The sequence below is a fragment of the Rana temporaria genome, chromosome 1 (assembly GCF_905171775.1).
Source record: "Rana temporaria chromosome 1, aRanTem1.1, whole genome shotgun sequence".
Lineage (NCBI taxonomy): Eukaryota > Metazoa > Chordata > Amphibia > Anura > Ranidae > Rana > Rana temporaria.
In genome coordinates, this window is record NC_053489.1 from 478244059 (window position 1) to 478268290 (window position 24232).

General features: G+C 40.7%; 1 protein-coding gene across 5 annotated transcripts in view; it reads right to left on the reverse strand.

Moving 5' to 3' along the window:
- Nucleotides 1-559: 559 nt before the first annotated feature.
- Nucleotides 560-24232, reverse strand: part of NPNT (nephronectin) — a 132713-nt gene continuing 109040 nt past the window's right edge. For all 5 annotated transcript variants that reach the window (XM_040329684.1, XM_040329681.1, XM_040329682.1 and 2 more), the window contains 4 exons: nt 11087-11173; nt 6824-6922; nt 3813-4069; nt 560-1346 (listed from right to left, as the gene is read on the reverse strand). In XM_040329684.1, the coding sequence (XP_040185618.1) occupies nt 1254-1346; nt 3813-4069; nt 6824-6922; nt 11087-11173 (536 nt within the window). In that variant the 3' untranslated portion in view covers nt 560-1253. The remainder of the gene's footprint in view (nt 1347-3812; nt 4070-6823; nt 6923-11086; nt 11174-24232) is intronic.

Here is a 24232-nt window from a genome sequence, read left to right on the forward strand (position 1 = left end):
CCATTGCTGAAATACATTTTCAGTTCAACTGTCGCCAACGTTTTATATAGGTCATACAAGTTTTGTTTAAAGCAATACGTATATCTTCCTTTCTTGAATTTACAGCTGAAACCCGGATCCATGATCAGGGTTGTCTCTCTGATGATAGCTTTTTTTTGCCCAGGCTAAGTTTCCAAAAATTGGAAAGTATATTAATTTGTAATGTAGCAATTTAAGCCAACTATCCTTCTTGGTATAGTATCTCTGTCTAGTTTGAGGCCTTCTGTCTTGCTTTATCAGTTCGAGTTTTTTGCACTGACTAGATATCTCACACTGACCAGATCTAGTGCAGTTCTCAATTTTTAACTCTTCTACCTCCACGTTAACATGTCTCCCCAACCAACTTCCATAAACCTTTATATGTGTTTTACTAACATTTCCAAACCACCGGTGTTGCAAACATTTTAGACTGCTTAGTTGCCGGTTATATACCAGGAACATTACACTGTGTAGTGTTGTGCTATACATATACCGTATATAATATTATGGCTCAAAGAAAAAGGAAAAAGACAGCAAGCAATCATTTGAGAAAGTCCTGATGTGCCATCATTACAATCTACAAGATAGGGGAAGAAAATCCAAATTCCAGATCCTTTCCTGCTGGCATGTACCAGACTAAGTAAGCCACCAATATGGATTTAGCTTTTATACAGAATGAATATGCAACACTGTAGCCAACAGTAACTACTGTAAAGCACCATTAGGACTGAGAGGATGTTTGACCTTGACAGTTATTCACCATAATTTATTAACATGCTATTCCCATAAAAAAATGAAATGTGGAGTTCATCTCTGTTGATAAATACTTAGTTATACATTATGCATTTACAAAGCTTTTCCCTCCAGAAGTGGTAAAATGATCGTCATATCAGTGGTATTTGTACTTTCAGAAGCTCGAGCACATATATTTCAAGCATCATCTTCACACCAGACCAGACAAGTTCCTCCTGAATGGGTTCTCTTCCTCAGGATATGGTCTCTTGTAGGGTGTGTACAGTATTAAGAACCATAGCACATCGAAATGTTCTCTGGAAACAAACTATCTTTAAGTTCTTGTGCCCGTTGTCAAAGAGGAGCGATTGCTGGGTTTTTAGTTCTCGTTTGTTGTGACATTTTTGTCTCTTGTTTCACAATGGCTTTGGTGATTGATATCAATTTTCCTGCCCCTCTCTGCACTGGGTTGTCATTCACTTTAGCTGCAGATGTGTTGGCTGTTATGCTTTAGTGCACGGGCCTCTTTTTAAGCTGACATCGTCAAGGCCAAGTTGTCCCGTTCGATCTCTGCCTCTTTCTGCTTTGAAAATTATCTGCAAAACAAAGTAAATATGGTTGAAAGAAAACTACAGTAGATCAAATCTACATTTCAAAGTTTTTTTATTTCACTTCACATCTATATGTTCGCATACCAACATGTGCACAGAAGCACCTGAAAATCTCTCCTGTGAGAGATTCACGTTTACCTGCTTGTGTATAACAGTGAGTTTGTGATACATTTTAATTGGCCATAAATTTATATATACACACACTGTGGGGCAGATCCACGTACAGCGGAGCATATTTGCGTCGGGCGTAGCGTATCTAAGATACACTACGCCGCCGTAACTTACTTTTTTTTGGTATCCTCAAAGAATGCGCGCCGCAAGTTACGGCGGCGTAGTGTATCTTTGGCGGCGTAAGGGCGCGCAATTCAAATGGATGTGATGGGGGCGTGTTTTATGTAAATACGTCGTGACTCGACGTAAATGACGCCAATGTTTACGACGGTGACGTCATTCTACGCAAATCCCTATTCACGAACGACTTACGCAAACGACGTAAAAAATTCAAAATTTGACACGGGAATGACGGCCATACTTAACATAGGATACGCCTCATATAGCAGGGGTAACTATACGCCGGAAAAAGCCGAACGCAAACGACGTAAAAAAATGCGCCGGCCAGACGTACGTTCGTGGATCGCCGTATCTAGCTAATCTGCATACTTGACGTGGAATTCGACGGAAACGCCACCTAGCGGCCGGCGGAAAAATGCACCTACGATCCGACGAGTACTAAGACGTACGCCTGTCGGATCGATTCCTCATTCCGTCGTATCTTGTTTTGTGGATACAAAACAAAGATACGATGCGGGAACTTTGAAATTACGCGGCGTATCAATAGATACGCCGGCGTAATTCGTTTGTGGATCTGGCCCTGTATATATCAATTCTGTGTAACCATATGCTTTACTCAGAAGGACACCAATCTCCAACTTCTTGTGCTTAATTTCTATTTATTTTACTGTGACTTTAGAAATACTTTTTTTAAATATTAACCACTTAAGCCCCGGACCATATTGCTGGTCAAAGACCAGGCCACTTTTTGCGATTCGGGACTGCGTCGCTTTAACTGACAATTGCGCGGTCGTGCGACGTGGCTCCCAAACAAAATTGGCGTCCTTTTTTTCCCACAAATAGAGCTATCTTTTGGTGGTATTTGATCACCTCTGCGGTTTTTAGTTTTTGCGCTATAAACAAAAATAGAGCGACAATTTTGAAAAAAAATGAATATTTTTAACTTTTTGCTATAATAAATAGCCCCTAAAAATATATAAAAAAAACTATTTTTTTCCTCAGTTTAGGCCGATACCTATTCCTCTACATATTTTTAGTCCAAAAAAAAAACAAAAAACGCAATAAGCGTTTGATTGGTTTGCGCAAAAGTTATAGCGTTTACAAAATAGGGGATAGTTTTATGGCATTTTTATTAATATTTTTTTTTACTAGTAATGGCGGCGATCAGCGATTTTTATCGGTACTGCGACATTATGGCGGACACTTCGGACACATTTTTGGGACCATTGGCATTTTTATAGCGATCAGTGCTATAAAAATGCATTGGTTATTATAAAAATGTCACTGGCAGAAAAGAGGTTAACACTAGGGGGCGAGGAAGGGGTTGAGTATGTTCCCTGGGTGTGTTCTAACTGAAGGGGGGGTGGACTGACTAGGGGAAACGGCTGATCGCTGTTCATACATTGTATGAACAGACAATCAGGCATTTCTCCCCCTGACAGGACACGGGAGCTGTGTGTTAACACATACAGCTCCCGGTTCTCGCTCTGTAACGAGCGATCGCGGGTGCCCGGCAGTTAATCGCGCCCGCTGGGCACGCGCGTCAGCATCAGGGGCGAGCGCCTCCGGCGGCGCGCGCGCCTCTATTGGCTGCTCGGCGAGATGACGTAGATCTAAGTGATCTCGCCCAGCAGAGCCGACCTGCCGCCGTATAACTGCGGCGGCTGGTCGGCAAGTGGTTAAAAAGATGACACAAAGAGGATGGCATGCAGAAGTTTAGGTTTCCACTGAACAAGCATAACATTTTCCAGGCACACAGTAAATGGATCCAATATCATGTTATAGATAACACTTCAGTGTTTATACTGCACATGAATAAGTTATGAAACTATGAATAAATCGGGATATACAATTGAGGGCAATGAGACTTAAATTAAGGAAATGGTGGTGTATAGGGACAACTAAGGCCCTGAACTTGGGAGGAAGCAGTAAACATTAGTAGCAGAAACAAAAATCAAGAAAAGGTTAAACATTTAGTACAGACGGAGTTGTAATGGACTATTTATTTAGAAATAAAATTTTAAATGATATGTCAAGATAGTGAAGACAAGCAAGTCAAGGTTAACATTAGAGAATTGTAAGTGGTAATAATGACAAGAAAGATGTGTACTTTATAAAATGACAGTTCCAAAACAATCCCTAAAATCTAATTGTACTTACACTTTTGATTCCAGATCCAGGCAGGGTTATGTGCGTCTCTCCCCAACCAGGACTTCCATTCCTGCCCCATACAGGAGGCCCATGTGTCCCAGACCTTCTTATGAAGACTTGTAGTTTACCAGAATTTTCTCCTGACATAAAATGTCTAAATGACAGGCAAATATCTTCAGGGTGTGATTGATGTCCAAGAGGAAGAACTAAGCGAGCTACTTTTCCAGATTTCCCCTTTGGTTGCATGATTGTTAAATACTGTCCTCCTAAAACATACCACAAATAATTTGAGAATAAGATTGAAATTTAGGTAAATCAGATGGGTGAGTTCCATCATCATTTTAGTAAATCAAAGCTATTATGCCCCAATAATTTTAGAATCAATGTGGACATGAAACATGAGAATTTCAAAACTGAACCAGCGGGTTTAAAAAAAAAAAAAAAAATGATTCCCTCATCCACACATTCGATGTGGATGGGGGAAACCTCACACTTTGCTATTGTGTTCTGAAGGCAGAGAGTCTTTCCCGCCTTCAGAATACACTGATTAGAGCTGCCAGCTATAACCAGCGGCACCAATTGATTGGGAAAAATTTGACAGGCTGGTTGTACAGAAGTCAACCAGTAGATCAACTAGGGTGCCCTTACATAGATCAACATTTGGCCAGTTCAGCATGGGCCAGACACATTTTGATCCATGTATGGCTGGCTTTATTTTTCCGTATTTGCTGCGTGTTTAAAGAGATAAAAAATATACATGTGCATGTATTGCAGAGATGTAGTAAATATATAGATTTTTTAAGTTTCCTTAAATTACACTGTTAATCTACTTCAATAAATCCCCACCAACCTGCTTGCCATTCTAAATACTCACCTTATCTTCCTCCCTATTCAAGCACACTTCATTGTGTGGTCTGGCATCGCACAGCCTTAGGATTTATCCCAAAAAGGTCTTCACGCACACTGTGGTCCCAATCATTCCTTTGGGTGAGCCATTATCCACAGGACAGCTGGAAAAGGGTTCACCCAATGAATGAAAGGCACCACAGCTACTGAATAGTACAGAATTATTAGTTTGTTGTATTTTTATGTTTTAACAACCTACTGTCCAATATCGTAGTTTAACCACTTGCCGTCTGCCTGTTATATAAAGACAGCACACTCTTGAGGACAGTCCTATTTTTCCCACAAGCAAAATACTGTGATCGCTGTGGACACAGCAGATTACTCAATGACAGCATCATAAAATGTAAACAAAGACTATAGTAGTAGAGAAAGGAAGATTTTTACATCCCGAATAGCAGCAGCACAGTTACCAATGTAACCCAGCACCAGTGTTCTGATTACCAGCTGCATCAGTACCAGTGTCACTTGGTACCAGTGTAAGCCAGCACCAGCCTCCTGATCACCACTATTACAGCACCAGTCTCATTATCACCAGCCACACCAGCAACAATATCATCAGATACCACTGTAAATCAGCACCAGTATCAGTTTCACCTAGTACCAGTGTAGCACCTAGCACCAGTGTTCTCATTGCCAACCATACCAGTACCATCAGGTACCAGTATAAGCCAGCACCAGTATCAGTGTCACCTAGTATCAGTATTATCTAGTACCAGTGTAGGCCAGCACCAGTGTTCTCATTGCCAACCATACCAGTACCAGTGTCATCAGGCACTAGTATAAACCAGCACCAGTCTCATGATCACCACCAGTGCGAGTTTAAGCCAGCACCACTGCATTGATCACCAGCTATCCAGTACTAGGGTCACATAGTGCCAGTGAAAACCAGCACCATTATCCTGATCGCTGCCAAAAACAATACTAATGTTACCTAGTACCAATGCAAGCAAGCACCAGTGTCCTGATCGCCAGTCATACCAGTAGAAGTGTCATCATGTACCAGTATAAGCCATCACCAGTCTCATGATCATCATCAGTGCCGGTGTAAGCTAGCACCACTGTACTGGTCACCTAGTACCAGTATAAACCAGCATCATTCTCCTGATAGCCACCAGCACCAATACTAATGTCACCTAGTACCAATGCAAGCAAGCACGAGTACCCCGATTGCCAGTCATACCAGTAGCATTGTCATCAGGTACCAGTGTATGTCTGCATTAGTCATACCAGCCACAGCAATACCAGTACCATTATAAGCAAATAATAACGTCCTAGTCATACCAGTACCAATTTTATCAAGTATGTTACACTGGTATTGTTACCTAGTACAAGTGTAAGCCACTGTCCTGATCGCCAGCCACACCAGTACCAGTGTCACTTTGTATCAGTGTAAAACAGCACCACTGTACCATTGCCAGCCACACCAGTACCAGTGTGATCTAGTAACAGTGCAAGCCAGCACCAGTGTTATGATCACCAGCAACACCAATATCAGTTTAACAAGCACCAATCTCCTGATCACCCCCAGTACCAGTATCAGTATCTCCTAATGTCAGGGTAAGCAAGCGCCACTGGCCTGATCGCAAGTCACACTAGTACCTATGTCACCTTATATGGGTTTAAGCTAGCACCAGTCTCCTGATGTCTGTCATCTAGTACCGGAACCTTCTTTCTTCTCTCCTTTTCTTTTTAAATCTAACATATTCTTTACGTTTGCAGCATGTATGTCCACCTTGCTGATCTACATCATTTTACTATATTTCTCTACATAAGCTTTGATGGGTTTTCACTTTATTACCCACAAGCTGATATTCTAAACCCTACTTTTATCTATTAGAATACAGAGATGACTATTTCACAATATATGCAAAGGTTTTACGTTGTGTAATTGTTATTATACTACTGCATCTTCTGTATGTCCACATTAATCTATCATATCTAACTGTTAACAATGCTATTTTGGTTAACTTCTCAATTCTCTTCCAATTTCAGCATACACATGAATCTAAATTCTGTATGTATTAATGTGAATGATTTATGGCATGGCTGTTTAGGAAATGTGTACACCCAGAACTGAATTACATGCTTACACAAGAACAAGGTTGGGACCTTACCTGAAGTATCTTTGACCAGTTCCCAGTGTAATTCATTTTCTTTATCTCTAATCCAGCCACACAGTCCATTGTCAAAATTGCAGCTGTGGATCAATACTCCTACGGAAGACAAATGCAAGGCACACACACAAGAATGCTGTTAAGTAAGCATAATATGTAATAGGAAACCCAGTAAAATAGCAATTGAGTTTTTGTCTCAAAAATTATTTAGACAAACTCTAGCAATGAGAAGTTTGGGGTTTTCCAAAGATTTATTTATCAATAAAAATATTAAAAAGGAAAGCAAACAATATCCTATCCCTATCAATTAAACAGGTATAGTACAGTACATCCCTCTTAAAACAGAAAGTATTCATGTCTTGTTCCATCACGTATTCCAAAAATGCCCCATTAGCCAAATTCACACCCAGGATGTAGTGTACAGTGCAAATATGCCCCATGGTGATGTATGTCATACCCCCCATGCACTTCAGTCTTTCGGGAAGGCTTAAGACATCTTATGACACAGAGGAGGTATTGCTGGGGTCAGTTTTGATTGAAGCCGAGTATTGTGGGAGGGGAGTGGGTAATAAAGAAGCAAGCTGAACAGTGAAGATCAGAGCATAGAGGAGGGATAGGTTAGTATGGGGCTTCCCTGGATGCTGGGTATGGGCAATGAGGCTCACTAACAGTAAATGCACTAAAAATGCACTCACTGCCTAAGCACTCTACTCCACACTTGACTCAAGCTCATCTGTTCTCCATACCTTACAACAACAATTTATCATATCAAAGTTTTTTTTGCTCTTTAGCGAACATACCCCATAATCAATTGCTGTGCTTATTAGAAGGAAACCAAAGACTACTCATAGACTATGACAGTGGTCATAGTGGGAAGTGATTGTATATCTTTGGGCAGTCGATCTTAAAGGTAGAATGCATACTGTTCCCCTGAGATAAAGTAAGCATCACAACTAAGATGAAAATGCTGAGGTGTGTAAAGTACAAATTAAAAATCATTTAGCAATGAAAATAGTAAACATATATGTATTAATCAATTCCCACCCAGGCCAATTCTGACATTTCTCTCCTACAATCTGTATTTTTTTTTGCTAGAAAATTATTCGGAAACCCCCAAATATTACATATGTTTTTTTTAGCAGAGAGAATAAAATGGTGATCGTTGCAATTTATGACACACTGTATTTACGCAGAGATTTTTCAAATGCAATTTTTGGGGAAAAAATACACTTACCTAACATGTTACATCTTAAAATGGAATGGCACCAAACCAAGATACTTTAAAATCTCCATAGGCAACACTAAACATTTTTGGAGGTTATCAGTTTAGAGTTACAGATGAGGTCTAGCACTAAAATTATTGCTCTTACTCTGATGTTTGCGGCGATACTTCACATGTGTGGTGCAAACACAGTTTACATATGCTGGCATGACCTATGTATGCATTTGCTTCTGCTTGCGAGTATGAGGGGATGGGGACGCTTTAAACAAATGTTTTTCTTTTTTATCATTTATTTTATTTTTACACTGTCTTTTTAATTATTATTTTTTTATCACTTTTATTCCTTTACAAGAAATGTAAAAATACCTTGTGATAGAAATAAGGCATGATAGTTCCTCTTTAGATCTGGGGTCTATAAGACTCCAGCGATATCTCCTCTACCCTGAAAAGCATAAGATCAAAAAAAACTATCTTTGCTTTCTAGGGGAAAAAAGTGCAGTTTTTACATCTTCCAGAGTCGGAAGTGATGTCATGATGGCCTCCCTCCCAGGGTCATAGAGATGGCCGGGGACCATTTGGTCCTTGGCCTACTTTGTGATAATCTGGCACCACTGCTGGATCAGATCTCCGGCTTCCCGATCGCATGGGAGAGCCCAGAGAGGCACCGGATGGCGGCGGGGAGGTGAGGGAGGGTCACCGCCTGCTGCCTGTAAAAGCCATTCAGTGGCTAATAAGCCAATAGGATGGCTTTTACATTGCAGGGAATTGACAGCTGGAAAAACAGCTATCTGTAACAGGCATCATCCAGATATCTCCACTCAAAGTCCACGACCTCATGCGGATGGGAATCGGTTAAACAAAGTGAGTTCCACTTAAACTGTAATAGGTAAGGGTTTGTTTGTGTGATCTAGACAGGGCTATATGATGTTATAAGTAACTTTTGCAATAGGTTCTAGCACATCATAATCACTTAAATGGCTGGCATAACAACACAACATTACATGTAAAAATGCATGTGAAGCAATAAGCCGGGCTGCTAGCCAACATGTGCCTGATAGCTTCTAATAAAAGTATTACTGATGAAAAATGTATTGGGTAAACCGAAACTAAACATGGTATAATGTAAAATAAAACAGAGGGTAGGAGTCATTAAAAAAGTTGCCTCCATTGCCTTGTGTGTAACCAATCATTCAGTGACAGGTATTTAAAGTATATGGCCTGGAGTTGAGTGAAACTAGGAGGAGGGCTTGCAGAAGAGGCAGAGTATTAGTGGGTGGTTTACAATGATGCAGTCTGCTTAGCAGATTGAAGAGTTCAAGGCAGAGGGTGTGTTCTGTAGTGGTTGGAGAGGAGGGGGGGTCGTGTCACAGCTCAGTCAGAGCTCATCACAGCATCAGACAGTTTTCTCCCACCCTCCCTCCCTTGTTTGTTTGTGTTTCTCATTCTCTTTCTCATGGTGCTGGGGTATTTGTAGTGGGTTTTCAGGTTTTATGTTGTTAGCTTGCCATTCAATTTCTTGGTCCTTTTATTTTCTTGTCATAGAAGTAGGCAGGGGGTCTATTGGGACTTTGAAGGCGGTGCTGGTTAAATAATTGTGGCAAATTGTGGGTTGGGCCCATTTGAAGGTATAGGTGTCTCTTCCTAACTGTGGAAAATTGTGGGTTGGGCCCATCTGAGGTATGGGTGTCCTTTTCTAGCAATACAGTGATAACATTGGGTATTAATTAGGTTGTATCTGGTAGTACATAATTGGTAATTGTCCCTGAGCGGGTGTATTTGGGTCTCGGGGCCTTTGATTGGTGGCAGATACCACCAATTCATTGTGAGTATATAGGCTTTCAAAAACCCTAGACCTTATTTTCTTGTCATAGCAGCATGCAGAGGGCCTATTGGGTCATTGTAGGCGGTGCTGGTAAAATAATTGTGGGTTGGGCCCATCTGAGATATGGGTGTCCTTTCCTAACAATACAGAGGTAACATCGGGGTATAAATTAAGTTGTATCTGGTAGTACATAAGTGGTTAATTGTCCCTGAGCTGGTATAGTTGTGGCTGGGGGCCTTTGATTGGGTGGCAGATACAACTGGTTAATCGTGAGTGTGCAGACCTTCAAAGACCTTAGACCGGGCATAAGCTGAGGTTGGTTTATTTGTTAGGCATTGACTGTATTATATGCATGTAACTTGTTTTCTTGTAAATGTTGTATTTAATGGTTTGTAATAAAAGGTTGCTTTGGCCATTCGACTCCAAATAAAATGTGTCGTCTGGTTTTTGGGAGGGGGGATTGGTCAAGTGTTTAATGTTTTATAGATAATCAGAGCCTCTGCATTCTGTAGGTCCCTCAGCCATTCCAATTCTCTGTTTTAGGAGGAAGTGTTAATTGGCCAATAGGGGTAACCTGCACTTGTTTGAGTTATTAGATCAGTAAGTAGTATACGTTTTTCTGTAAATGCAGGAAATTCAGTAAAGAGTATCATCTTAAAACCATATATGCTGCAGACTTAAAGGGTCACTAAAGGAATTTTTTTTTAGCTAAATAGCTTCCTTTACCTTACTGCAGTCCTGGTTTCATGTCCTCATTGTTTGTTTTTGCTTTGATGTGGCTGTAATTTCACTCTGTTCTGGACACTTCCTGGTTGTCTGTTTCCTGACCACCACAGTACTGGGAGATTTCTCACTGTGGTGACTAATCAAGGAGGTGTGTCTAAAACCCCTCAGCACCAATCCAGTTTCGTTTTGCAAAACCTTCACTGCCCTCTATTGGCTCTTTGGCTCTGTACATCAGAGAACCAGGAAACAACAGCAAAAACAAAACTAAACTGTAGGTACATTATATGATTGTTTTTTTTATTTATTTTTAATCATTTTTAAAAGAAATCAGTTAACTATTGTGTCTCTATACCCTGTAAACAGTAATTTCAGCAAAACATTTTTTTTCCTTTAGTGACCCTCTAAGGGAAATGATAGGTGTTGTAAGTTGCACTCATCCTTATTAGTAAAACAATTTCCATTCATATCATTTCTTTTACAAGAATGTTATTACCTGGATCATCGTTTTCTTCATTCTCATCTGCACTCAGCCCTCTTTCAACATCAAAATGGTAGAATATGTTGTTTTCATGATGTGGAACTGTAAACATGCAGAATAAAAAGGATATGGCATTCAGAGATTATATTCCACACATCTGCAATTTATTTTTAACTTTTATTTTTCATACTATAGTTAAGCAGAGTAAATCTTATTCTGGGATAAAACTCATTTATGGAGAGTAAAAAAGTAGCTATAGGACACCAATACTTATTACAGCTGAATTAGTGGTTCTAAATGCATTCTCTACATTAAGGTAAAAACCTTCAGTATGGAGCTCCCCCATCCCTTAAACTCACTTGAGCCTGATCTTGATCCAGCGATGTGCACAAGAGCTTGCTCTCTCACTCATCATTGGCTCTGAGACAGCAGTGGGAGCCACTTACAACCACTTACATGTGATCACATGATAAAGAGCTAGCGTCACTGGCTCTTTACCCTGATTGGCGATGCGCTATATTCGAGGGACACAGCTGACCACCGATCACTGCGATGTGCGCATGGGGGGTACGCATGTACAGCAAGAATGGGAGGACATTATATGATGTCCCCTGAGAAGAAGAGTGTTCCCGCCCAGCCTTCATTGTACAAGAGCCTTATAATTACAAGTACTTATATAGCACAGTCAATTTATGCAGCGTTTCACATATTGTACATTCACAGCAGTCCCGCCCTCAAGGAGTTTACAATCTAAAGCCTCGTACACACGATCAGTCCATCCGATGAGAACAGTCTGATGGACCGTTGTCATAGGTTAACTGATGAAGCTGACTGATGGTCCGTCGTGCCTACACACCATCGGTTAAAAAAACAATCGTGTCAGAACGCGGTGACGTAAAACACAACGACATGCTGAAAAAAACGAACTTCAATGCTTCCAAGCATGCGTTGACTTGATTCTGAGCATGCGTGGATTTTTAACCGATGGTTGTGCCTACTAACAATCGTTTTTTCCCCCATTGGTTAGAAATCCATAGGTTAAATTTAAAGCAAGTTAGCTTTTTTTTAACCTATGGGGCCCACACACGATCAGTTTGGACTTTGGACCGATGAAAACGGTCCATCAGACCGTTGTCCTCTAGTTAACTTATCGTGTGTACGAGGCCTAAGGGTCCCTAACTCACATGCATACATACACATACCAGGGCCAATTTAGAAAGGAACAAATTAACTTCTCAGCATGTCTTTGGAGTGTGGAAGAAAAACAGAGTACCCATAGGAAAACCCATGCAGGCACAGGGAGAACATGCAAACTCCATACAGGTGGTGTCATGGTTGGGATTCATACCGATGACCCTAGTGCTGCTAGGTGGAACTGCTAACCACTCAGATTGTACGTTTGTGCTTATGGCAAGAAAAAATTAGCACTGCAAAAGCTTGTCTGTGACAGATAAACATGAGTGATTGACCAGAAAAATCTATCCTGGCTAAACCATTCTTCCTGTTAACAGGCTTAGCCATCATGTGTTAAGTAGATACTACAGACACAGGAAAGTTCCCTGCCCTGACCATAAATGGCTGGCCATGGTCAATGTTTCAGAATGTTTGAAGGTACCTTAAGGTTCAGGTATTAAGCATCCAAATGTGTTTAATGTCTAATGTATTTGAATATTATCATTTATAATAATAATAATTACATGTATTTATTTTCTCTGATAATGCTTGGCAAACACCAGAAATCTATGATAATGCTATGCGCAGCATTTGGGTAAAACAGGCAAGTCTCTATATAGAGACATGGGCAGTCATGTACATGCACTCTATAAAAGGAATGTATAACATGCTGAACAATAAAAATGAAAAGATAACCCCTATTCAGAAAATGTGTTCCCTTTATGTAGCTGTAAACTGAACTGCTGCCACCAGAGCTCATTTATTTGCTCTACACTACTTCTTTTGAATTAGAATAAAAACAGAGAGAACTTCAAGTCATGAAAGCAGTCACGCTCTGTAGTCTCAATAATATACTGTAAGTAATAGCAGAGATTTCCTCACTGGAGAGAGGTTTGGATGACAATAGTTATGAAACAACGACATGGAACCTGAGATAGTTCATTACAGTTGTTGCCACAGTCCTATAAGTCGGTAAACTATCTAAACAATTTCTACTGTGGTCTGTGACAATAAATCCATGCTACCTAATCTAGGCCCTCTTTTTCCTCCACCCATAGAACTAATCCAGCATGAGAAGACTCTTCATTCCACGGACACTGGGTGCTTAAGAAAGAATGTCAAAGTCGGACATTCTAGACGTGCTCCATTTAATCTGGGAGGTCTGTGTGTGAGCCCCATACTGTATTTTTCAGCTTGCAGGTGCACCAACTGACAAACGTTCAAGACAAACATGCGGGATTCCCACAATAAGTCTTCACACAAATCCCTATCACATAGTTTTCTATGGAAAAGCTGCAATTAATCTTACCAGGGGAATGTAGTCTGTTACATAATGCATTTAAGAATGTCATGGTACTTTGCACCTCCTGTGCGTTCCTGCAGGTGAGAAGGTGATAGGTTTTCTTAAACAAATGTAAGAGAATTCCCACAGTAGAATCAAAGGATCACTGATGGCGCCTTTGACAAAAGGATGTGTGTAACAACCAAGTTCCTATTGCTGCAGTCTAAACCAGGTGAAACATTAGGTAGGTTCTCCTTAGATCTAATCTGTTACATCAGCAACATTTACCATTAAAAATGTAGTAAGAGAGTCTGCCTTAATAGATACAAACTGAATGTACTCTTTGAGCATGCCCTTACATTTTAATGATCAACTCCAAAGAAGAGATATAGAAATTGGAATTATTTGGTCCCCAAACCAAGGTTCCAAAGGGAGGGGGCAATTGGACTATCTCGGTACAGATTTGAAAAATAGAATCAGGTGTGGAAACACATATGTAAAAAAAAATCTATAAAGATTTTATTAATACAAAATTAGTAAAAGATGACACAAAATCATATACAGATTAAAAGCATGGTGACAATCCATACAAGTCACCAGTATAAAGGTCCCCAAAAGGGGAGCATCACAATGGGAATGTGAGTCACGAAAGGCATTTCAACTAGTTTTGCGGTCTATTGCCGCTTCGTCAGGAGAATATCTGTAGCTTGATTGACAATTTAATCAGAAATATATACAATTAATCAGATCAATACTAGTACAGTCTCATACATAAAAAACAGAAATATGATGTACATGGGGAAAAAAGAAGAGCTGCTTACACATAGCCCTTGCCAAAGTGGGAGAGTAGACGTAAAACTGCACCGCTAGCGGCCAAATATTGCGGTAAATACGACAGTATACCGCCGAAGCACCTATGCTGCCCCATGTGAAAGGGGCCTAAAAAGAGCCTCTGTCACTGCCTATTCACAGAAAAGTGACGTTTCCCACACTTCAACACACTTATACTCACTTCTCCTGTGCTACCCCACCATTCTGTTCTCTGTAGAAGCAACTGGTGTTTCTGGGTATGGATGGGTATTGGTCCTAACCTAACCTATTATTTTACTTACAAATATAATGGGTTAAGTACTATCACCCACATTTTCCAAAAATCTGTGTCAGTGCTGTTTCCACCATCTTCAAAGTGAGAATTATATTCAAACAGATATGAACAATTTTTACTGTAGCATGACTTAATCACACATACAAATTCTCACAAAAGGTGAGTACACCCCTCACATTTTTGCAAATATTTTATTATATCTTTTCATGTAACAACACTGAAGAAATTATACTTTGCTACAATGTAAGGTAGTGAGTGTACAGCTTGTGTAAATTTGCTGTCCCCTCAAAATAACTCAACACACAGCTAATAATGACTAAATCGATAGCAACAAAAGTATGAACACCCCTAAGTGAGAATGTCTAAATTGGGCCAGAGGTCATGTGACTTGTTAGTGTTACAAGGTCTCAGGTGTGAATGGGGGGAGCAGGTGTGTTAAATTTGGTGTTATCGCTCTCACTCTCTCATACTGGTCACTGGCACCTCATGGCAAAGAACTTTCTGAGGATCTGAAAAAAAATATATGGCTTAGGCTATAAGAAGATTGCCAAGACTCTGAAACTGGGCTGCAGCATGGTGGCCAAGACCATACAGCGGATTAACAGGACAAGTTTCACTCAGAACAGGCCTCACCATGGTCGACCACAGAAGTTGAGTGCATATGCTCAGCATCATATCCAGAGGTTGTCTTTGAGAAATTGACGTATGAGTGTGGCCAGCATTGCTGCAGAGGTTGAAGGGGTGGGGTGTCAGCCTGTCAGTGATACGACCATACACCACACACTGCATCAAATTGGTCAGCATGGCTGTTGTCCCAGAAGGAAGTCTCTTCTAAAGATGATGCACAAGAAAGCCCGCAAACAATTTGCTGAAGACAAGCAGACTAAGGACATGGATTACTGGAACCATGCCCTGTGGTTTGATGAGCCCAAGATAAACTTATTATCAGATGGTGTCAAGCGTGTGTGGCGGCAACCAGGTGAGGAGTAAAAAGGCAAGTGTGTCTTTCCTACAGTCAAGCATGGTGGTGGGAGTGTCATGGTCTGGGGCTGCATGAGTGCTGCTGTCACTGGGAGCTACAGTTCATTGAGGGAACCATGAATGCCAACATGTACTGTGACATACTGAAGCAGAGCATGATCCCCTCCCTTCGGAGATTGGGCCACAGGGCAGTATTCCAACATGATAATGACCCCAAACACACCTCTAAGACGACCACTGCCTTGCTAAAGAAGCAGAGGGTAAAGGGGATGGACTGGCCAAGCATGTCTCCAGACATACACCCTAAACCGCTCAAACAGAAGACCCCAAATCACTCCTTTGCATTTCAAAGTATTCAGATCGCCAGGATTCCTTTATTGGTTGAACTAGGTGGAATTGTGTCCATTTTCAACTCAACTAACTATGTAACTATATAAAATACATATTTCTCATAAAGCAGTAGGTAAACTTTGAAAATAAACATCTCTTTGCAAGTGAAAGGCATAATGTGCTAGTATGCACCGCATACTAGCACATTATGAAAGACTTACAGTACCTTGAAATGAAGGTGCCATATTGGTGCACTGTCAAGGGCCATAGTACAACGTATAGCTTGTACACTGACACATGGATCATCACTTTGATGGTATAAATTGATCCTTCAGACAATCAATTGGCAGCATTGAGGATATCAACAAATGGTGCGTAATCTGTAGTCAATCAATTAGGGCAAGCAAATAGAGCACAACCACACCCCATAAAAAAAAAATGTGGTAATAAATGTATCAATCCATATGCAAAAAACACTTGATACAGGCATGGAGAGGGTTCTCAGATCATTAAATATCTGATCGTTTTCACTTCTAAAACTGGCTGTGGCAGAGGTATAGAGTTTTGAGTCTAAGCAAGGTTCTTTTATGCATATTTTTTGTATTTAGATGGTTTAACACCGGTGACTCCTCCCTACTGCATTTTTCCTAAATAAAGTTATGTATATATATATATATATATATATATATATATATATATATATATATATATATATATATATATATATATATAGGATGAGGTTGTGTTCAAATTATTTTTAATAACCCCGTGGCACCTATAGATTACAGCTGCAAATTTTCAATATTACAGCTGACACCCGCAAAAGGGACAATTCGGATTTAGTGCTAGTTCACACCAGACGCAGTTCCGTGTGCTTTTTTTCTGCACTAAAAATGCATGCACAATGTTTTCCATGTATTCCAATGGCTCTAGTTCACACCAGTTCGGTCAGTTTCCTTTCTTTTTTTTTTTTTTAAAGTGTATTTTTGTGCGTGTACTCGAGAGAGGAGCCGGACTTGGGAGTAGGCAGGCCTCCCCCAGATGCAATCTGCCACCTTTCTCCATGCCCCGGGTGGCAATGGCGGGTGTGTGAGGGGGTCCTCCCACACAGCCCACCCTACCTGCTCCGCTTTGAAGCCCAACGGGGCAGAGGGACTCCCTATAAGGGAGTGAGAGGATTTGCCCGCTCAACCAGCTCTGTTAGTCCTTCGCCTCTCTTTTTTAGAGACCGTTGGTCAAAGTGCGTGCATGTTAACCCAATTTCGAGTGCGTGTAAGTGTGGTGGTTTTTGTGGGAGGGGGGTGGGCGTACTAAGCGCAGGCTTACCTCGCATAGCACACCCACCGGGAGCCGGGCTGAGACCACCAAACTCAATTCACATGTAGCTGAGACTGGGATCCGAACCCCTAGCTGCAGAGGTGAATGGCTTATCAGCGCAGTGCCAATCGCGTTGAGCCACCGCAGCTCCCTTGTTCGGTCAGTTTCCAAATCAGAAACTGACCGGAAACTGACTGGAACGGACTGTATTGGTGCAGAAAAAAACGGAACTGCATGGAACTGCATCTGGTGTGAACTGGCCCTAAATGTATGTACTGTAACATCCTTTCTGCTGATTTCTTTCCAATTTTCTTGCACAAAAGTGTTTGTACAACTAAGTGAAGCAATCGGGTTTTTAAAAACTTGTTCCGTTTGCTTACATTTTTTTTCTTCATCAATATTGCCTATAAAAAATCTTCAGTTTATCAAGTTCTATATCTGCAATGGTCCACTAAAGGCAATAGAAAATGTGCATATGTACCACTTAAGGACCGTTGCACGACGATATACGTTGACAGAATGGCATGGCTGGGCACAAGGGCGTACAGGTATGTCCCCTCTTTAAGAACCCAGCCATGGGTTGCGAGCGCCCGGGCCGAAGCTCCATGACCACGCCTGCGGGACACGTTAGCTGAGCTGAAGAACGGGGAGATGTAAGTGTAAACAAATCTTCCCCGTTCTTCCTAGTAGGTTGTCAGTGATCGTCTGTTCCCTGTCATAGGGAACGACGATCAGTGACATCACACGCCCAGCCACGCATCCTACAGTAAGAATCACACACTAGGGCACACTTAACCCCCATTCAGCACCCCCTAGAGGTTAACCCCTTCACTGCTATTATCATTTTCACAGTAATCAGTGCATTTTTATAGCACTGGTCGCTGTAAAAATGACAATGGTCCCAAAAATATGTCAAAAGTGTCCGCCATAATATTGCAGTCACGATAAAAATTGCTGATTGCCACCATTTGTAGTAAAAAAAAATATTAATAAAAATGCCATAAAACTATCCCCTATTTTGTAGATGTTATAACTTTTGCGCAAACCAATCAATAAATACCGATTGCGATTTTTTTTACTAAAATTATGTAGAAGAATATATATCGGCCTAAACTGAGGAAAAAAAATGATTTTTAAATATATTTTTTTGGGGATATTTATTATAGCAAAAAGTAAAAAATATTGCATTGTTTTCAAAATTGTCGCTCTATTTTTGTTTATAGCACAAAAAATAAAAACCGCAGAGGTGATCAAATACCACCAAAAGAAAGCTCTATTTGTGGGAAAAAAAGGTTGTAAATTTTGTTTGGGAGCCACGTCGCATGACGGCGCAATTGTCAGTTAAAGCGACGCAGTGCTGAATCGCAAAAAGGGGCCTGGTCCTTTAGCTGCAAAATGGTCCGGGGCTTAAGTGGTTAAAAGACTGATGCATACAGACAGCATGACAATCAGCAACATGTGAACATTGCCCATCAGGTGCTCAGCATAGAAATGGAGAACGAGATGAAAATAATGAAGACTATTTACAAAGTTTATTTTCTCATTACCTTGTTTCACTCTATCAATGTATCAATGGTGTGGAAACGACATGATGTTTTGAGACATGTGAACAAAGAAAGATTTAACTTTCGCTAATCTGCTGACATAAAAAATTGCCTTGCAAACAAAGAAATCAATTTTCCCATACTGGCATCTAGATTCCAAACAAATTGATTTAAATCAGCCTTGAATCTACAACAGTTTAACTAAGAGATAAACTATGGCCTTGAATATAAATGTGGATTGTGAGATGGTTCACATTTTTCCATATAGCTGTACTTTATGCAGCAAAAGCTGTAAGAAGAATGAGCACAACATTTTTTTTTTTTCTGCGATTATACTGATATCTATTCATGTCTTTATACACAATTATTTGCCTGTTTGTGTTTCCTTTTATGCATACACTCTGGCAGAAAAAGTAATGTTCTGCATCAGTACAGGCCTCTAGCAGAATCATATGTCTGTTTGCAATCACATCTTCCTGGAATGCTTTTTGGATTCAGAAAGATTTATAATCCTTAGTGCTGATATTTCTAAAGTTAAAGAGGTATTAATCCTAAAAGGAAACTTCCCTTTACATTAGGCTCCACCCAAATTATGTTTTTTTTTTAAATATATGCCCCCAACAGTAGAGCCCCTGGCAGTGCTGCCCATACGTTGAACAAACACAACCCTGGTGGGCTGGGCATGTGCCAGATAAGCATTACGCCAACACCCCCAACTACTATGCATGGGCCAGCACAAGCAGCACCTACTGTGCATGCATCCCATGAGCAAGGCAACAGCTGGTGAAAGTGCACACATCAGGGTGGCACTAGGGAGACACTAGAGACAAAGGAGGTACCCTATGGGCAGAAAGTCCACAGAGGAGACTTTCATAGGCTGGTATCGCTGTAAAGATATCACAAAATAGGCAATGGCGACAAAAGGTATGCAGCTTCATTTAATTTTTCAAGTGGGTTTAATAAGACTTTAAGCCTCTAATATCTCTGACTGATACTGTAACTTAAACAAGACTACATTTTGGGTGTGGGTATACATCGCCTAGAGGCACCTGCACATACCTGCAGCAGCTTCAAAAAGGCTGCAAATGTGGCCAACCCCCAAGTCCTTTTGACAGGCAAAAGCACTCAGCACTTTCTTATTGTTTGAAAGCTTGTCCAATCCTTCCTGCCTCCTGCACATTTCTTTTGGTCGTTGAGGCAGTCCGTTATAGTGATGGGACTATAGGTAAAATTGGGTGAGCTAGTGAACCAATAGAAAGTCCCGTGTGAAAGGTATTTACCAATTTTTTTTCCCAACAAAAGGTCCACGTTTTCTAGTTTAAAACCTACAGCTTGTATTAAAGTGGAAGTAATGCTTCCTATCGTTTTCAGCCAAGGAAGCTGCCATCTTGACCTATGTTTAATCTACAACTGCCATGATGCTGCACATGACACCAGCCATTGGATGGTTTGACAGTTTGGTTGAGAGCACAACCAATGTGAAAGTTAGCATTGCCAGCATGTAACTGTGTTTTGTTAAATCGATGGGTTTACTTCCACTTTAAAGAAGCTGGTTGGTTATGTAACCAAGTGGCTTCTCGTAAATACCTGAGGTTATGGGGTGATCGGGATACAATAGGGTGCCAGGGTGACTAAGGATTGTTTTACCAGTTCATTATTTCTACTTCTTTAAAAGGTATGTAGACAGAAATAAAACAATAACATGAATTTCTTCACTCTGTTTCACTGAAATAAAGCACAATCACTTTTCAGAAATTGTATTTAAAATACTCGTGTCCATAGAGTGTTCTTTATGTAAACTTTCATGACACAGATAGATTACAATGTGCCAGTGGAATACAGACAAAAATCCCAAGACTTGTTATGGCTGCTTGAAAAGCTGGCTGAGAGACTTGGGAAGACAAAGTGCTAACCATGTGTGGGCAAAATCTGCTTCCAAAAATTATTTCATTTGTATTCTTACCGCATTCTAATTTTAGAGCTGGATCTGTCTTCTAAACACAAAGATCAGAGCTTTCTCTGTAGTGGAGTAGAGTTAAAGTCAGAAACATATGCCTTGTTGCAAATACATTTCAAAGTAGTACTTCAAAATAAGCACAAAAAGCTAAAACTGAATGTGCTGCAGGTGAAATGTGATATTATCATGGCCCAGCCAGGAAGAGGAGACTTATCTGTACTGCCGTTGGAGGTGTCCAATTTATCGTTTTAGAATAAATCTTATTCAAAGAGGATTATCCTCAGATAATTAAGAATATATTTAACGGACACAGTTTACTGATCCTTCCTGAAATGCAGTAATGCCAGAGCTAAATTAAAGTACATCTGTCATTTGGTAAATGCTGCTAAACTGCCAACAAGATTAAAATCTTAGCTGAAACCTGGGGTGCACTAAAATGCTAATTCTTCTACCTACTGTACTGGCAATGTTAGGAGCTTGCCCAGCTTTTCCACTTCCTACATTCTTATTGGGTAGTGAAGCCACCCATGACAGTGACAGGACAGACCAATAGAAAGGTGCGGGAGGTGGGAAGGGGCAGGCCAGCATTCTGCATTGCTATGATCTGTTGGAAATTGTATATTAGGGTGTCCTAATATGAAAATGCCTTGTGCTCAAGGGCTTTGCCTGTTCTCTATAAAGGAAGAGGTTATAATTTATATTTTCACTAGTGATAGAACAAATTCAAGCAATATTGGCAATATTGACAGCAACGGAGTAATGCAGGAATCAAGAAGAAACAACAGCTGAATGCAGAGTTGGACCGGCAGAACTTACACATGAAGATGGGCAAACGTAACCAGGGCCGATCCGCCCTATAGGCTCACTATGCAAGCCGCTTAGGGCCCCACAAAGCTGCGGAGGGCCCCCCTAATTACTAGAGGCCCCGACTAGTGAGAAGTCATTTACGGCCCCTCACACCGCTTCTCAACTCGCTGGCTGCATGGGAGAAGAGGTAAGAAGTCAGCACCCCCCGCTTTGCACTTTAATGTAACATGTCATTTCCGACAGCAGAACACCCCCTCCCACCCGCTTCTCAACTTTAATCTTTAATGTGACATGTCACTGTCGGCAGCCCCCCACGCTTCTCAACTTTAATGTGACATGTTATTTTGCTTAGGGCCCCCAGGAAAGTCAGGATCGGCACTGAACGTAACTGATATTTTTACTTTATGGAAGTGTTCATGTATAGACAAAAGTATTATGCCACGTACACACGATCGGAAATTCTGACAAGAAAACCATGGATTTTTTTTGACGGAATGTTGCCTCAAATTTGTGTTGCATACACACGGTCACACAAATTTTGTCGGAAAGTCTGAAAAATAGAGAACCTGCTGCCAATCTTTTGTTGGCGGAAATTCCGACAGCAAAAGTCTGATGGAGCATACACACGGTTGGAATTTCCAACCAAAAGCTCACATCTGACTTTTCTTGTCAGAATTTTCGATTGTGTGTATGTGGCATTAGAGTCTTACTACAGTATAAGTGTGATATCCCTGGATGCATGGCAAAATGCAATTGCAGGCCTGGCCAAAGACAGCTAGGAGGGGGAGGAGTCTCAAACTCCACATTTAACTGTATATATGGAGTGTTATCTGTTGCCTTTTGCACATTACTCTGCTCTAGGCACAGTAAGGGACATATTTGAAGTTAGTGTACTTGTTATACCTCCAGAATGATCACTGATCAGTTTTATCAACTGCCTGTTTACTTTAAGCCACCATGGACAACAGCTAATACCCACATCAACATCCCTCTGCCTGGAGCCTGAGAAACTTTATGCTAGAATAGCATTCTAGTTTGTTTTGCATTCCTTAACAAGCCCATATTCAGGTATGTCACACCAGAATGTTCTAACAGACTGTAATAAACAATTATTAAGTCTGCAAAAATTCAGCACAATGAAAATAGAAAATGTCATTCATACAAGGATCTCAAAAACTTTAATAGAAGCAAAATTATCAAACTATAATCTTGTCACACCTTTCATCAAATACAATGCTTACCAAGAATCTTCTACCTTGCGCTCTTCACACTTTATATGATTATGCTTGACGTATATTATACAGGGGAACTACACCGATATTGACTGCACTACTAAGAGGACTAAGATTTTTTAGAGCACAAATACATACACATAGCCATAGCAAAATTCAGAGAGAGATTCCAAATGATGTCTAATAACAATTTTTTTGCTCAACTTCTGTTCACCAGTACCCACTTGCATTCGAACTACTACTATTTAGTATGTAACCCCTTATCTGTCTTCCAGAAATAAAAACATCTTTATTTCTTTTCAATTAGAATTAATTTGGAATTAACTATAATTCAACAATGCACATAGTTATTAATCCAAAATAACAATGTAAAAACAGCAAATTTGTAAATAAAATAAAAAACTGTTAGACCTGCTTTGCCCGAAATTACTTTGCACCGACGTAATTTTTTGAACGGCGACGTGCGTTACGTCCTTTCCTATTCACGGACGACTTACGCAAAAAAAAAAAAAAAAAAAATTAAAATTCGACGCGGGAACGACGGCCATACTTTAACATGGCAAGTCTAAATATAAGCCATGAAATAGCAGCCGTAACTATACGCCGGGAAAAGCCGACTAGCGACGACGTAAGAGAATGCGATGAACGCGCGTACCTTCGTGGATCCCCGTAAACAGCTAATTAGCATACCCGACTCGGAAAACGACGCAAACTTCACCCAGCGGGCGCCAAAATATTACACCTACGATCCGAAGCCGTACAAAGCCGTACGCCTGTCGGATCGAAGCCAGAAGCCGTTGTATCTTGGTTTGAGGATTCAAACTAAAGATACGACGCAGCAAATTTGAAAATACGCCGGCGTATCAGTAGATACGCCGGCGTATTTCAGCTGTGAATCTGGCCCTATAACTTTTGCGCAAACCAATCAATATAAGCTTATTGCTTTTTTTTTTTTAACAAAAATATGTAGAAGAATACGTATTGGCCTAAACTGAGGAAAACATTTTTTTTATATATTTTTGGGGGAAATTTATTATAGCAAAAAGTAAAGTATATCAAAATTGTCGCTCTATTTTTGTTTATAGCGCAAAAAATAAAAACCGCAGGGGTGATCAAATACCACCAAAAAAAAGCTCCATTTGTGGGAAAAAAAGGAAGTCCATTTTGTTTGGGAGCCACGTCACACGACCGTGTAATTGTCAGTTAAAGCGATGCAGTGCCGAATCACAAAAAGTGGCCCGGTCATACACCGCTCCTGCCCATTAAAATGAATGGGCAACGCTGCCGAAGTGCCTGCAAATCGCCTCGGCAGCAGCGCTACACGGACGCATTTAACCCTTTATTCGGCCGCTAGCAGGGGCCAAAAGCGCCCCACTAGCGGGCGAATAGCACCGCTAAAATGACGGCAAATCGCGGCTAAAACTAGCGCCATT